Here is a 15672-nt window from a genome sequence, read left to right as displayed (position 1 = left end):
CACTCTCCTCTGCTGTTGGTGTGATCATTTACAGTTTGTGTAAGTTAAATTTGAAATTGCAACCAAAGGAAACTGATAATGTGTTGCATGCCTTTTTCTCCCACTTTGTGTGGGGATAAGTAATTTCACATGGTGTAAGACAATGGAGAATCTGGTTTTAAGTGTGCAATGCCGAAGCCTTGGGGTGAGATTCTGCTTCACTGAAGTCAGTGGAAATTTTCCAATTGATTTCACAGGAGCAAGAATTTCAGCCTAGATTCTTCAAGCTAGGACACTGGCCCAGGGTTGTGCCAGACAAGCTTCAAGGAAACCTACAAAGGACACCTTTCCTCAGAGTCTAGCACTAAATGCATTTCATCCAGAGTTGTAATCATATGCTCAGTTAAATTTTTTAATTGTGTTCCTTTCACATTAGGGGAACTAATGCATGCAGTTTAGAAAAGTAACAAGGCTATTAAATGTTGCTAAGAGACTCCCACATAAAGAACTGTAATTTGAGCTTTGCAAATTGCAAAATTGCCAACTGGCTTAGTTCCACTGGGCCCTGGTTGCTTATGTTAAAGTGTATAATGGTGACTAAATGAGTGATTTTACAGATAAATTTCAGGTAAACTGTTATCTGAGGCAAATAGACTTGAAGTTACAAAAGATAACATAATTTTGGACCTTTTTATATTCTAGGGAGAGATACTGCAAGTCGTTGGGTATCTAATTGTATAACCATCACCTTTTAAAAGGACTGACACAGACAAGATAGTCCTATACTTACAGAGAGAAACTTTTAAAATCACTGCCGGTATTAAAATGGTACTGAATTATGGCCACTAGTAAAAGGTCATTTTTTGCTGAAAAATTATACTGGCTAAATTGTTTTAAAATGTGCTGTGTTTATTATTCCATTAACTTCTCCATCAGATGTTCACAGTTTGCATGAGGAAGTGTGAAAGCAGATTAACTATTAGAGTGGTTTAAAATCCAGTTAACTCCAGAACAATGTAAGGTAGTAAGTATTGCTGATAATTTTTACTAAAGCCACTCTTTGAAATTCACCTTGTTCTCCCTTTGTTTAACATGCCTGATAGGACCATATCTAGTCAATATCAAACCATATGAAACTGATCTAATCATGCAAATTAAAGTAGGCACATGTCTGGCTCAGAATCTGTTTTCCTCATGCATAGCTGTATTTATATAAGCATACTTTAAAGCTGTGTGTGGCGTTTCATTACCTTCTTTGAGAAAGTTCAGGAGTTAACACTACAAATCAAAAATGGAGCAGGTGACAGGATATCCCTTTGTGCCATGAACTTAGTTTCTGGCATTCCACTACCATCTCCCCTACTACGACAGACCTGTGTACTACTGTCAGTCAGTTGCTTTGGAAATCCCACCAGATGTCTAAGTGTATTGGTACATCTGGCCCTTTGCCTTCTCAGGATCAGGCTTATTATGATTTATTGATCATCTACAAAGAGCATTGATAAACAATGAATATTTATGACTACAGATGTAACCCTATTGTTTGTGTAAATTATAGTGTTTTTCTGGTAATGTTCTGAATGGCTTCAAGTTTACATAAATAATTCATACTTGTAAAGCCATATGTTAAGCTGTCATTGTAAAAAAAAGAAGTGCTGCCAGTTTTCACTTGAACCATATGTAAATATCAAGAAGTTGATTTTAAACAGTGATATAAAGACTAAGCTCCTTAATGCCATTTACACAATAACGATGGCAATATGCCACAATGCACTAGATGCATTAAGATGAATATCAAAGGCAAAATAAGTTTTAAATACAGCAGAGAAAGGAACCATTTTTATTTCTGAATAAAACACAGCATATTAAATTAACCAAGTCTAGCTTTACAAATTTAAATTACAGGGATAGTAGACCTCCAGCTTTTGTCATTATTTCTAACTGAACGAAGCAGCTTGAAATACTTGTCTGAAACTATTGCAAGGACCATTAATTTTTTATCTTTGAAATTAAGGTAGAATTTTCAGTAACGTTTTCATATCTGTATGTGATTTTGAGATCTTCTGACCCTACCTGCCTACGTCCCCTACAGCTAATAGTTATCTCCTGATATAGTCTAAATACATGCTTTTGCTGCAGAGGGAAAATCAGTAAGAAATCTAGTTGTCTTGTTGCAGCTTACCCTTGTTCCAGCAGTACTGGCCACATTCACCATGCCTTGGAGAACTTCGACAATAGATTTCATCTATGTACTGAAGCTCATATCTTGGTTCTAATTTAATAATCAGAGATAGTTTTTATCAGGGTATCACATTTTAGCGTGTGTGTGTTTATGCCAAGTGGTATATATACACACATATGCATGCATACATGTATATATACTTGGAGAAAGTTCAGAATGTAGTGTTAAGACTGATAAGGACTAGAAAGTACTTGGATTAGCAGATCCTTTCCTCCATTCTGCCAGCGCCTCTGTCGACAGAGAAGATGCTGATGTCTTCTTTTCTATCAGGCTTCCTTGTGCTCCATGACTGGAAGTATGACCCTCACCTAACACAGTAATCATCACATCATCTGTCTGGTCTTGTGGAAGGGATGTGCATGTGTGTCTCTTGAGACACAGGGACTTTGCTACTCACACATGCTTTCATAAGCCTTCTTATGTGAAAGGCCAAGTGAGTGGCCCAAGTCAGGGCTGTAGCCTGTGAAAGATTTGTTTCCAATCTCATTGCAGGGGAAGAAACACAGCTGTGGGCTTGACTGATTGTTCCCATTCTGAGTGAGTGGTCTAAACTAGCAGAAAAGCCAAGGGGTGGCCTGATCACAGTTTGTAAGAACCTACCGCCAAAATGAAAAATCTGTCAGTAGATGCTCTTAACTGACAAAGTTGCAGTTAAATGCCAAGTCTGGAAGATGCAGATAGGCAAATTCAGCTTGGAAAGAAGCCATACATTTTCAACAGCTAGGATAATTAGCAATTGGAATGACCTAATAAGGCTTGTGACTGACTGTTCATCACAGAAATGCTCAAGCTGTGATTAGAGATTTCTCTAAAAAAAAAACGTTAGTTAAAACACATTTATTATCCTTCTAGCAAAAAGCACCTCAAGGACGGTCTGTGCTTACAAAGGGGACCAAGACTGGATGGTTAACAATAATGTTGCTTAGCCTTAAATTCCATTAATTTCTGTGATCCTAGTACTGAGCCTTACACACAGTTCTCATAGCTCACAATTCTGCCTTGCTTCTGCAAATGATTTAGAATCTCTCCATTAAGCTCCACTGACAGCTATCGGAGTGTCTGTGCTATTCTGCATGTTTCAAAGACAGCAAAAAGTTTTTAATTAAAGGTTTTGCAGGCCTTCAGCTGGCTCCAAATGAGTCTTGGCAGTTCATTTCCCATGTGCAAGCTTGAAACAGAACATTGCTCAGAAAACAGAGACATCTTTACTGTTAAAATACCCTTACTGCTCTCCAAGTGAGAAGAACAGAAAATGTTGTTCTTTCTGTTAGTAGGTTTTAAAACAAAAGCTCTTCCAGCTTCTGTGGGAGTGTGAAGGTAGAACTCCTAGGGTCAGATTCAGACTGGGATAGACACAGGCACAGGCAGATGCCCAGGGTGGAAGCAGTTTTGTCATTCCTCTCAGAAGCTGGAGGGCCAGTGGTTCCTAAAGCAGGCTGGAACAGACCCATGATCTTGTCCAGAGCTTCTTAGCTGTTGTTACCACTGTAGATCACTGCAAGATCCCATAAACACTGGTGTGCCTTGATTATGCCTTCTTTTGTGTCGCCACCCTGGAGTCTACCGTCCTCCAAAACTGCCTGTGCTGCAGGCTTTTTCTGCCTCTTAACTTCTTTTAACCTCCAAATAGCTCTGAAGCACCCATTTCTCCTTGCCTTTATCTTATTTCACGCCCAAAGTAAAATTACAGGGACCCGTTATTCCAGAAGCAGCTCATTTCATTCCTTGTCTTGACCCTGCAATACATGTGCAGTATTCTGGGTGTTACGCGAATACAGAAGAGCTGTATTTGATATTCAGTTCTTGTTTCTAGGTACTCATTTGGACAGCACAGTTTTTACACAATTTAAAGCTTTTCTTTCTACTAAGAAAACTGCAGTTATAAAAATGACATTACTTGTTTGATACTTCCTGGGCATACTTAGAGGTGAACTTCTGGATTTTGTCATTGGAAATCAAATTTTACAGCTTTTTGCTTTTTTGCGAAGATCTTTGCTGAGCAAGATCTTAGGAAGCCAAGAGAAATGGATCCTGGATTTTTTTCTTCCCTGAACATCTTTTACTAAGTTCCAGTCAATTATTGCAACTCCGTGCAAGTCCAGTGAAGTCATTGGGGTTGCCCAGGTGCAACCACACTGAAGAGCCTGAACTTCAGAACTGAAGTTACAAAACAGGATGCAGAACAGTTAAAGTATGTTGCTTTACTCCCCGAGTGCAGGTCGAGCTGGCATGGCTGATGGTTAGAAACACCTGCTTTGAGGAGGTGTTCTCTTGAGGGAAAATATAAGTAAATAACTGAAATACTTGTGATCTGAGCAAACTGGCTGTGGTTTAATTGACAGAGAAACATAGAACTGTTTGCACAAAGCTGCTTGGTGCTGTCCAAGTGCAGTATATTTTCAGGCTTCTACAGCTCAGAGGCCCACCTGAGGATGCAGAGCCGCACATGTTGGGTCTTTGCCATGTTAGGTAACTCATAAGGAAATAAACCATCCAGCAAAACCTAGATGATGCTTAATTTTATTTTTTTTCCTTTCTGATTTTGTTTGAATTATTTTTGTTTTCTAATAGAAATGAGTTGTTTCCCTGCAAAGAATATATTCAACGTCACCTTAAACGTAAAAACAGGAGTGCACCGCTACACCCAGAACAACAACAATTTTTCCCTCTAATACAGTTGTGTTGTATTTAGAGAACCTGAAACAAATAGTTTAAAATATAACTTTTAGGTTATCTTGTTCACCCTGAAAATACAATGTCTATTGTGAGGTTTTCTGTTTGCATATAAATAGTTCCCTGCGATACAGTTTCTCTGGGGGAATATTCCACAGTGTAACATGTCTGTCATTGAGACTGTGCTTCAGATGATCAGTGTCATCTTGTCGCATCAATAAATGCATACACCTCTTGGACTGCTCCAAATAGATTCCGTGTCTGTTTGGCTGAGTTTTCATTAACCTTCAGGAAAGCTTTTCAGCCCCTGTCTGAAATCCAGGCAATGTCCTGTAATCCATGTTATTGGTTAGAATGGGGTATCCTGGGAGAAATCTATGAATGAATTCTACGAACTCAGAATAAACCACACTTGCTGCAGTGTGCAAATGTAATATTTTGATGGCAGACAAGGTGTTCTTCATACCTCACAGTACAGTCTTTTAGCGGCTAGATGGCACTATTGCCAGACAGTAGAATCAGGTGAGATGTAGAATACCAAATGAATTTGCAGATTTGGTTTTCTTAGCAAGAGCTGAGACAGAAAGTAGCTTTATACTGTCTACTATATTGATTTAAATGGCAGGATTTGTTACTGTAGTTTGTGCCGGGCATGCTGTCTAAGTAACTCAGTAATATTTTCATCCAGCTTTTTCTTTCTTCTCATAATGGCATAGCAACTCGGGCATATTGTTCAGCTCTCCCTTTCGCTAAGTGTTATAGAGAATGACAGACGCATGGCAAAATCACCTAAAGTTAAAGGAGTCACAGAATCACAGAATGGTAGGGGTTGAAAGGGACCTTCGGAGATCATCTAGTCCAACCCCCCTGCCAGAGCAGGGTCACCAAGAGCAGCTTGCACAGGGACGCGTCCAGGCAGGTTTTGAATATCTCCAGAGAATGAGACCACCACCTCTCTGGGCAGCCTGTTCCAGTGCTCTGCCACCCTCAAAGTAAAGAAGTTTTTCCTCCTGTTCAGATGTAACTTCCTGTGTTCCAGATTGTGCCAGTTGCCCCTTGTCGGGTTGCTGGGCACCACTGAAAAGAGCCTGGCCCCATCCTCTTGACACCAGCCCTTTGTACGTTTATAAGCATGGATAAGATCCCCCCTCAGTCTTCTCTTCTCCAGGCTAAACAGACACAAGTCCCTCAGCCTTTCTTCATAAGAGAGATGTTCTAGTCCCCTAATCATCTTTGTAGCCCTCCGCTGGACTCTCTCCAGTAGTTCCTGTCTTTCTTGAACCGGGGAGCCCAGAACTGGACACAGTACTCCAGATGTGTCCTTACCAGGGCAGAGTAGAGGGGGAGGATGACCTCCCTCAACCTGCTGGCAACACTCTTTTTAATACATCACTTGAGACCATTGGTCTTCTTGGCCACAAGGGCACATCGCTGGCTCATGGTCAGCTTGTCCACCAGGACTCCCAGGTCTCTTTCTGCAGAGCTGCTCTCCAGCAGGTCAGCCCCTAACCTGTAGGGGTGCATGGGGTTATTCTGCCCAGGTGCAGGACCCTACAATTGCCTTCGTTGAACTTCATTGGGTTCCTCTCCACCCAACTCTCTAGCCTGTCCAGGCTTCTCTGTATGGCAGCACAGCCTTCTGGTGTGTCAGCCACCCCTCCCAGTTTTGTATCATCAGCAAACTTGCTGAGGGTACAGTCTGTCCCCTCATCCAGGTCATTGATGAATATGTTGAGCAAGACTGGAGCCAGTATTGAACTCTGGGAGCACTGCTAGCTACAGGCCTCGAGTTAGACTCTACACCGCTGATCACAACCCTCTGAGCTCTGCCATTCAGCCAGTTCTCAATCCACCTCACTGTCCAGTTATCTAACCCACTCTTCCTAAGCTTGCCTATGATGATGTTATGGGAGACAGTGTCAAAAGTCTTGCTAAAGTCAAGGTAGACAACATCCACTGCTCTCCCCTCATCTACTCAGCTAGCCATGCTGTCAAAGATGGCTATCAGTTTGGTCAAGCATGATTTCCCCTTGGTTGAACGCTCCCGATAACCTTCTTTTCCTCCACATGCTTAAAGATGACATCCAGAATGAGGTGTTCCACCACCTTTCCAGGGATAGAGGTGAGGCTGAGTGGTCTGTAGTTTCCTGGGTCCTCCTTCTTGCCCTTTGTGAAGACTGGAGTGACGTTGGCTTTCCTCCAGTTTTCAGGCACCTCTCCTGTTCTCCATGACCTTTCAAAGATGATGGAGTGATGGAGAGTGGCTTAGCAATAATATCTGTCAACTCCCTCAGCATTTGTGGGTGCACCCCATCAGGGCCCGTGGATTTGTGGGTGTTGACTCTGCCTAAATGATCTGTAACCTGATCATCCTCAATCAAGAGAGAGTCTTCCTTTCTCCAGACTTTTTCTCTTACCTCCAGGGTCTGGGATTCCTGGGAGCTGGCCTTAGCAGTAAAGACTGAAGCAAAGAAGACATTCAGAAACTCCACCTCTGTATCCTCTGTCACTAGGGCACCCACTTAATTCAGCAATGGGCCCACATTTTCCCTAGTCTTCCTTTTGCTACTGATGTACTTGAAGAAGCCCTTCTTGTTGTCCTTGACATCCCTTGCCAGATTTAATTCCAAGTGGGCCTTAGCCTTTCTTGTTGCATCTCTGCATACTCTGACAATGTTCCTATACTCCTCCCTAGTGGCCAGTCTATTTTTCCACATTCTGTAAACTTCCTTCTTCCATTTGAGTCTTTCCAGAAGCAACTTGCTCTTCCATGCAGGTCTCCTGCCTCCTTTGCTTGATTTCTTACTCATAGAAAGGGATGCACCAATCTTGAGCTTCAATATTAACCAGCTCTCTTGGACTCCCCTACCTTCTAGAACCCTAACCCACGGGGTTCCTCCAAGTAGGCCTTTGAAGAGGCCAGAGTTAACTCTCCTGAAGTCCAGGGTTGTAATTCTACTTTTTGCCCTGCTTCTTTCATGCGGGATCCTGAACTCCACCATCTCATGGTCACTGCAGCCAAGGCTGCTCCCAACCTTCACATCCCCAACTAGTCCTTCTTTGTTTGTTAGTGCACGGTCCATCAGCACACCTCTCCTCATTGGCTCCTCCACGACCTGTATCAAAAAGTTATCATCAATGCTCTGCAGAAACCTCCTGGACTGTGTGTGCCTGGCTGTGTTGCCTTTGCACCAAATATCAGGGTGGTTTAAGTCTCCCATGAGAACCAGTGCCTGTGATCGTGAGGTGTGAAAGCTGATGGAAGCACATGCATGAAAGAGAAAGCTGAATAGATGGCATATTGACCTTCCTTCCTTTATCCACTTGTCCTTTCCCATGCACACCCTCTCCTCTCTCCTGTTCCTGATTTGCCCCTTTGTGTCCTTCACTGCAAGAAGAGACTGGGAAAGCATTGCTAGACTGCCTGTCATTCCACTGAGCTCCGTTCAACCTGCATTGCCTTTTTTGGTGTTCAGTGAAAAGGTGATTTTCCTTGTGCTGTTGCACCAACACCATAGATGTACCGGGTGCTGGTGTCCAGGCACTGGCAGCAGTGGCTGCAGGTATGGCTTCTGCAAGGAGAGACTGGGACCACTCCAACACACCCACTGCACACAGCTGAGCCCCTCAGCAACATGGTGACATGTCTGGGAAAGTGTGTGTAAGAAAGCGTAAAATGCTGTCCAGCAGCAAGGAGAGAAGAGAAACCGTATGAGAAATAGCCCTGTGAGCACCAAGGCGAGAGCAGGAGGAGGCAAAATACTCCAGGTGTCTGAGCAGAAATTCCCTGGCAGCACTTGGAGAGATCGTGGTGGAGCAGGTGTTTCCCTGCAGCCCACGGAGAGGACCACCATAGAGCAGACACCCAGACTGCAGCCCATGGAGGATCCTATGCTGGAGTGGGTGGGTACTTCCTGATGCAATCCTGTGGAGAGCCCACACTGGAGCAGGTTCATCCTGAAAGAGTGCAGGCCATGGAGAGGACCCATGCTGGATCAGGGAAACAGTATAAGGAGGAAGAAATGGCAGAGAGGAGCTGTTATGAACTGACCCCATAACCCACCATTCCCCACCCCCCTGCATTGCTTGGTGGGGGAAATAGAGCAGTTGTGAATGAAGGACCGAATTTGGCCCTTGGAAGAAGTTGGGAGGGGGATGAAGTGGAAGGAGTTTTCAGTTTTGTTTATATTTCTGACCATCAAAATCTATTTTAAATAGCAATAAATTAAAATTATTTTCCCCAAGTTGAGTCTGGTTTGCCTGTGATGGTAATTGGTAAGTCACCTTCCTATCTTTATCTCAGCCCATGAGCTTTTTCATCTTATTTTCTCCCCTTATATTGTTGAGGAGAAGGAATGAAAGAGCAGCTGGGTGGGTGTCTGGCAGCTGGCCAAGGTCAACCTACCTATTTTTGTTCTGGTCAGCAATGTAATATCTTGGGGAGGCAGTCTGTATTTCATTTAGTTGTTCCCAGTAATAAATTGAAATTTTAAGTATCAGTTATGCTTCTAAAACTTTGTTCCAGGAACTTATTTTATTGAACTCATCAGGCAGAAAGTGCTCTTGTAAAGCAATAATTTATGTAAAACAAGTATTCAGGTGCTAAACCTAGGGCTTCCGAAATGACTGGTGATGCTAGATGCCTCTGTGTTCTTAACGCACATGCTGAGATTAAAGAGGGCAAACAGTCTGATAACTGCAGTCCTTAAACTCTCCTGAAGTTAGGACACTTAAATGGATTAATCCTAATATCTCATAATGCCTAAAAATGTAGGCTTAGGCACACTTTATCTTCTGATATTCATCTCTAAAAGCACATGTCAATCATTGATCAACATCCCCAGTTTTTCATCTTCTTTTCTGTAACCAATTCTATTTTACTAAAGAAAAAAAAAAGTGGGTCAAACAGGACACATAGCTATTTTTGCTATTTCTTTGTCACAATGGACAACTGATTCATAAGGTATTCCCAAATTTCTCAGTTTTGTAAGTTGCTGACATGTTATCAGGAGTCTTCCAGCATGTGATTTTTATCTTGAGTTGGAAAGCCAGTAGATCGTGTCTGAATCCTGGCTCTCATTTCAAAATATACTCAATGCCTTACACCACCAGAAATATTGACCAAAAAAACCAAAACCCAAAACATGAAAAACCTTACTCACTTTGCCACTCATGATTTGGCAAGCATAATTCATGATACATGAAAGTTTGATTTTGATATTGTGATTTCCTATTTGCCAAAATTCCTACTGCTAGTGAGATTTTTTAAGTAGTTTTCTTGGTGATTTTTGCCTCTTCCCGACCTTTTTGTATAAATAGCTATTTTCTCTTTCCACCTCAGTATAGTTAAAAAATGTTTTCTTCTTTCCTTTAACTGCTTTCGCTAGCATTAACTCATTCTGCTGTTTCAGTTGTTTAGTGTTTTTCCCCCAGTGAAATTGATAGACGTGGTGTCCTTCAGGCCTTCTTGGAGTATAATCGCTTAGAAGCCAAAATGAAATGAAATGCATCTGTGCTTTCACAGAAATGCTTTTCAAAGTAGCCTTCCAGCTAAATGAGGGATTCCATTTATGTACTGTATGGAGTATTTATGTACTGCATACATTGGGACAAATTATTTGCGCTTCTGCTTGGGTTTGCGGTCCTGCCAGCGTTCTCCCAAAGGAGACTTGCTTAACTTGTCTGTTTGAACAGCTGAGCTGAGAGAGGGGATGCTGAGTACTACCACTTCCCACAGTGTTTGAGGCACCACCACAATGGCAATGGATGTGTAGACAGGATCATGCCTTCAGTCTGATTCCACATCCTAGTAAACTCCATGAGAAAATTCATGGCTGCATTTCTGCACTTGGAGTATACGCTATATTCCTAGTGTTACTTTGGGAAAGCCTATTACAAAGGCATAATGCTCCCCGATTTTTATTTTTATGTGAGGGCAGTTGTGCCTTACAAATGTTTTATTTGAAACCTTTGACCTGAATTCTAATCTGATTTAAATTCATTTAAATTCATAATAACTCTGGGTTAACTCCAATGTAAGTGAAGTCCTAGTCCGTGGTATAGCAGCCGTGGTTCACAGAAATGCAAACAGCAGCTGTCCCTGTGTCCTTAGTTAATTTGATTATATAGTTTTAGTTTAACTTAAACAAAGTAATGACCTTATTATTATTTTAAGAAACCTATTTGGAGAGGAGGGAATCACATTTCTTATATATAAATCCATTTTCAAATATCTTCTTTAGGTGTCCACGTTGCTAGAGATGGAGTTGAGTTTGTGTGGGGAGAGTAAAGGTGTGCTATATTTCACTGATCACAGTTGCTTTAAATTAGGCAGTGAAGAGAGAGATGCTGTTTGCACATGAAGGAAACAAGGTTGGCAGTAGACATCACAGAGGGGGCTTGCCTTTGTAGTTTCTCTCTTTTATACAACAAGTATCAGGAGAAGGATTGGGGTGTCTTTGCAAGAATGATCTTAGGGGCCACATCTGGCTAAGGTAATCATTAGACAAAAACTCTGGGTTCAAGGCTAGTAAGCATTCTTATAATGTTTTCTGTCTTAAGCACTATCGTTCTGAAGTTTTACAAGAAGCAATTAAAAATAAATGGTTGAATCTTGCTTTGCCTAAATGTAAATTAAGGTGAATCTCAGGAGTTCCTCCTGATATTATGAAATTTAGTAAGAGCTGAATACATTTTCTCAAATATTAAAATCATAGTTACATATGGTATTTTCTGATTTTTGCAGACATTTTCTACATGTCTTATGTACCCTCTTACCCTCTTTTCTCTCAAATTAAAGTCTGTTTTAAAATATCAGTGTTCTAAATTTTATAATCATCTTCAAAATTACAACAGGAGTAGGAGAATTGAAAATGTTTTTCAATAACAGATCTTACTAAGTCTAGTATTTGCTACGGTACAGTTCTGTAATATCTGTTGTTTTACCTTTCTGTTTTGTCACAGAATGAAAAGGAGAAGCTGACATGGAGTGACCGTATACCTGGATATGCAGCAAACTTGGGATTGATTTTATTTATGGTAATATAATCTGCATTTCTCCACATTTATTAGGTGTGAGAAACTTTGCAGTGAGCATCTTGAGTGGAATCCTAAATTAGTGTTCTCAAAGATGCTAAAAATCTGAAGAAAACTAGGGTTATAACCTACAGTTCGTGAGAAATACGTGTCCTACTAGGAAGACTCATAGAGCTCAATGCCTCCCCCCAGCTTTGTCCTCTTTCGCCAAAGGCTGCTTATGAGAGGGCTGTTGGCTGAATGACTTGCAGTAATGACAGCAGCTTGTTACTAGATGCTGTCTCTCCCACAGGGTTTCTGCTCCATCCTCCTTTATCTGATTAAGGAAAGCCCTCTGTGTATTTGCTTGTGCGCACAGTGTTGCGTATGCTCTGTCAGAATGATATCCAGAAGCGTTGAGCCTGTGGTACAGGTGTCATAAATCTGTTACTGAGAAATATTTGTCCGACACGCATTCAGGGATGGACTCTACTGTAGTCAAGGAAGACCGTGGTATACAATCCTCACTTGAGAACAAGAATAAGGTGTGCAGGTCAGCCAACTGTAAAGTGTGGACACCACTGTCCTAGCAAAATTTCCAACAGACCATAAACACATCATCAAGATGCTAGCCTTTGTAAACAGCAATAGGAAAGCCTGGCTAATAAACCTTAAATTACATTTTCAAGGATCCCATTATCCCTCTTGTTACAGAAATTACTGAATGAAATATGCCGGTTTAAACCGCAGGAGCATCTGACATGGGAAATGTACTTAGGGACTAAATTATTTTGAAATATCTATGTGCATTTCTAATTTACTGGAATTTGCATATACTGCAACAGATATCCTGTGAAGATTTAATTTCTTTTTCTGGCAATCAAAAACATTTTCTATTCACATTGAAGTCAAATTAATGTCTGCATTTTTATAAATATATGTGTTTATTAAGACACGTGTATATTAAGTATATTTTCTTTACATATTAGCTGTGTCATTCATATATATATATATATGCACTAACAACACTTTGAGTGAGTCCATCATCCTGAGGCCATACCAAATATCTGCTTTTTAGACAGAACCTCTAACTGGCATCAGTTGGGGCTTTGCTTAAAGAAGAGTATACTGAGTATGACTAAGCATATAGCCCTATTTAGCTTTTACAAGTCATTCTTTTGCAGACAAGGTGCATGTGCTCTTGACTTTAACCATATGTTTAAATCTCCCCTAAGCTTGAGCTTAAAGTGCTTTCCCGAGTCATACCCTATGTATTACACTCCCTGCTTACTGTAACATCTCAGAGAGATTTATAAAGGTAAAATGTCTAGCTCCGATTCTTCAGCTTCTGTTAGTGACTAGTGGAACTATGCGGGCTTTCACCATTTGGAGAAGAGACCATGCTGATTTTTTGTAGAATATTTTGAGCATTAGTAAGATCTAAGCACCTACAGGAGACAACTTACAAACCATGCATGAAATTCAAGTCAGCTCTTGATGAGGGAGGGCCAGCTCTGCTTTCCCATGTGGAGATTACAATCTACTCTATACTGTATGTGATGTTTCTTTTTTTTTTTCTGCTAGATTAGTTAAGCAGGGATTGGAAACACCAGACTAAAGTTCATTGTCAGCCCGTGCAATAGAATTGTACTAAAGAAATTAAATTGGTCTCATCTGCCTCCATTATTAATATTCATAGAGATTAACTGTTTTAGCTGTAAGCACTACATACATAATAAGTGATGAAATATTGAATTTGTGTGTGTGTGTGCACATATACAGCACACAGACATAGAAGACTCAGACACAGATATACACACAAATGTGCTGCAATTTCTAGTGCTGCAGAAGTGATTGCTGAATTTCTAATACTACCTTTTCCAGGCCCAAAGGGTCTGTCGGCACAAACCCATAGGCTTTTTCCATGAAGATGTCTACGTTGCTGTAGGATGATGCTGTTGTGTTCTGTCCCGCCTTCCCCCAGCTTTACATGCCATAATTTCCCGTATGATTCCTGAAGCTGCTAATGGTTTTCTTATTGTAAAAGCTTTTCTTTTTATTCTTCATTTATGAACTTCTTTTGTGTAGTTCACTTTTGTGAATCCTCTTTCAAGAACTGTTGTGGTGTGGTTTTGGTTTTTTTTCTTTCTGGCTTTTCTTCTGTCTTTATTAAGCTAGGCATGCTGTTTGTGTCTTTAAAAGTGCAGGTTGAAAAAAAGGTTGGGTTTCATTCTCTTGACCAATTGGTCTTGATGTTTTACACCACCAAATAATTCCAAAGATTATTTTACACATTTACGGATCCTTTAAAATCTGGTCACAGTTCTTCTGTTGTACACAAAGCCCCACTCGACTGCAGAGAGGGCAGAAGATCCCACCTTGATTTAAGCAATGTCTTTTGTGGGGATTTTAGAACTGAAATTCACAAGTCTTATTTTTCCCAGTAACACCAGTGATACCAGGAGGTCTAGGCTCAGCTGGACTTATACAAGTTTGGCTGGTGTGCAATTAGTAATAACATGTGTCACAGTTTAGAAACTCCATATTTAGAAGGTACATGGTGCGGCAAAGGTGTGCGAGTGTGTGATAAAACATTGGTAGCTGCTGGAAGAGAGCAGGATGGCATGGAGCAATGCCATCACTGGAGCCTTTCTTTGTGTTCATTGCGTTTGGCTCAGTCACAGGAAGGAAGAAAACCTATTAGTGTCATAGCACAAGAGTTCAGCCTGTTCCTTCTTTTGGACCCGATTGCCCTATTCTTATCCACATGGCATACTACTTTACTCTAGAATAGCCCCACTGGGGAGCCAAAGAACTATTTGGACATTAAATTGTTATCCTACTTGGATAAAGGTATCAATCTAGCCCATGGGGTTTTATAGCTTCCTTCTCAGATCTACTATGCTTTCCTGTTTGTCTTCATTCATACCAGGCTCAGTAGGTGACCTTTTCTCCAGCCAATTTTCACATCTGTTTCTGAGCAATTCAGTCCTTGACAGACTAGTTTAGGTATTCAGTGAGGAAACTGTCTGCCATAGTAGGGAATTGAACTTGCCAGATGAAATGTTGGGGTTGACAACAAAACCCAAAGTAGGCACCTGAATGAAAGTTGCCCTTCTGATCTGGAATTTGGGCAGAAGAGGTATTTTCAGGAAGGGAAGAAATACTGTGAAGATACCGGAACGACTCCCTCTCAGTCGCTGTCTGGGGAGTGAGAACTATGCTCTCGGTTACTGAGCGGTCCTACAAGCCCTCCTCAAATTTCTCTTATTGCTGGATGAACAGATAATGAAGACTCCTAAAGGAGTGTTTTTCCATCTGTGTCTAAGTAAGCAAATGTTTAAAAACAGCTGGGCAGCTGAGGAGTTTCTGAAGCCCTGGTGCTTTTGCAAAACCAGTATCTTTGTTCTTTAAACAGATAGAACATATTTTTGGGGGTAGCTTTGTATATCTTGCTATGGCACTGCATGAATTGAAAAGGCTGCAATAGTGCAAGCCTCTGATAGTATCTAATCCTCCGGTAATCTTCCTCATTGCTATGGATCCCTTAAATCCTGTGGTCACGTTTAAGAGCTTGCTATTCAACTTCTCTGACCTGAAGTTTCTGCTTTCTCTCTTTAGTGATGACTGTCCTTGATGACTCTTCGTCCTGTACTGTTAAGATACCATTTCTAAGTAGAAGCTTGTGATGGAGATAGGTGTCTATGAAGGCCCAGAGAGCTCATGGTATCTAGAATGATACATACAAGTTTACTTTGCTGGTT

The 15672-nt window shown here is 41.1% G+C and overlaps 1 protein-coding gene across 1 annotated transcript in view; it reads left to right on the top strand.

Moving 5' to 3' along the window:
• The window catches only part of ANO2 (anoctamin 2), a 184287-nt gene that overhangs the window by 125699 nt on the left and 42916 nt on the right, over positions 1 to 15672 (top strand). Inside the window, exon 15 of the mRNA XM_074572779.1 lies at positions 11870 to 11932. Within this exon, the coding sequence (XP_074428880.1) occupies positions 11870 to 11932 (63 nt within the window). The remainder of the gene's footprint in view (positions 1 to 11869; positions 11933 to 15672) is intronic.

This window comes from Larus michahellis, chromosome 1, assembly GCF_964199755.1.
Source record: "Larus michahellis chromosome 1, bLarMic1.1, whole genome shotgun sequence".
Taxonomy (NCBI): Eukaryota; Metazoa; Chordata; class Aves; order Charadriiformes; family Laridae; genus Larus; species Larus michahellis.
The sequence above is the reverse complement of the archived record's forward strand: the minus strand, read 5'-3'. Positions and strand labels throughout refer to the sequence as shown.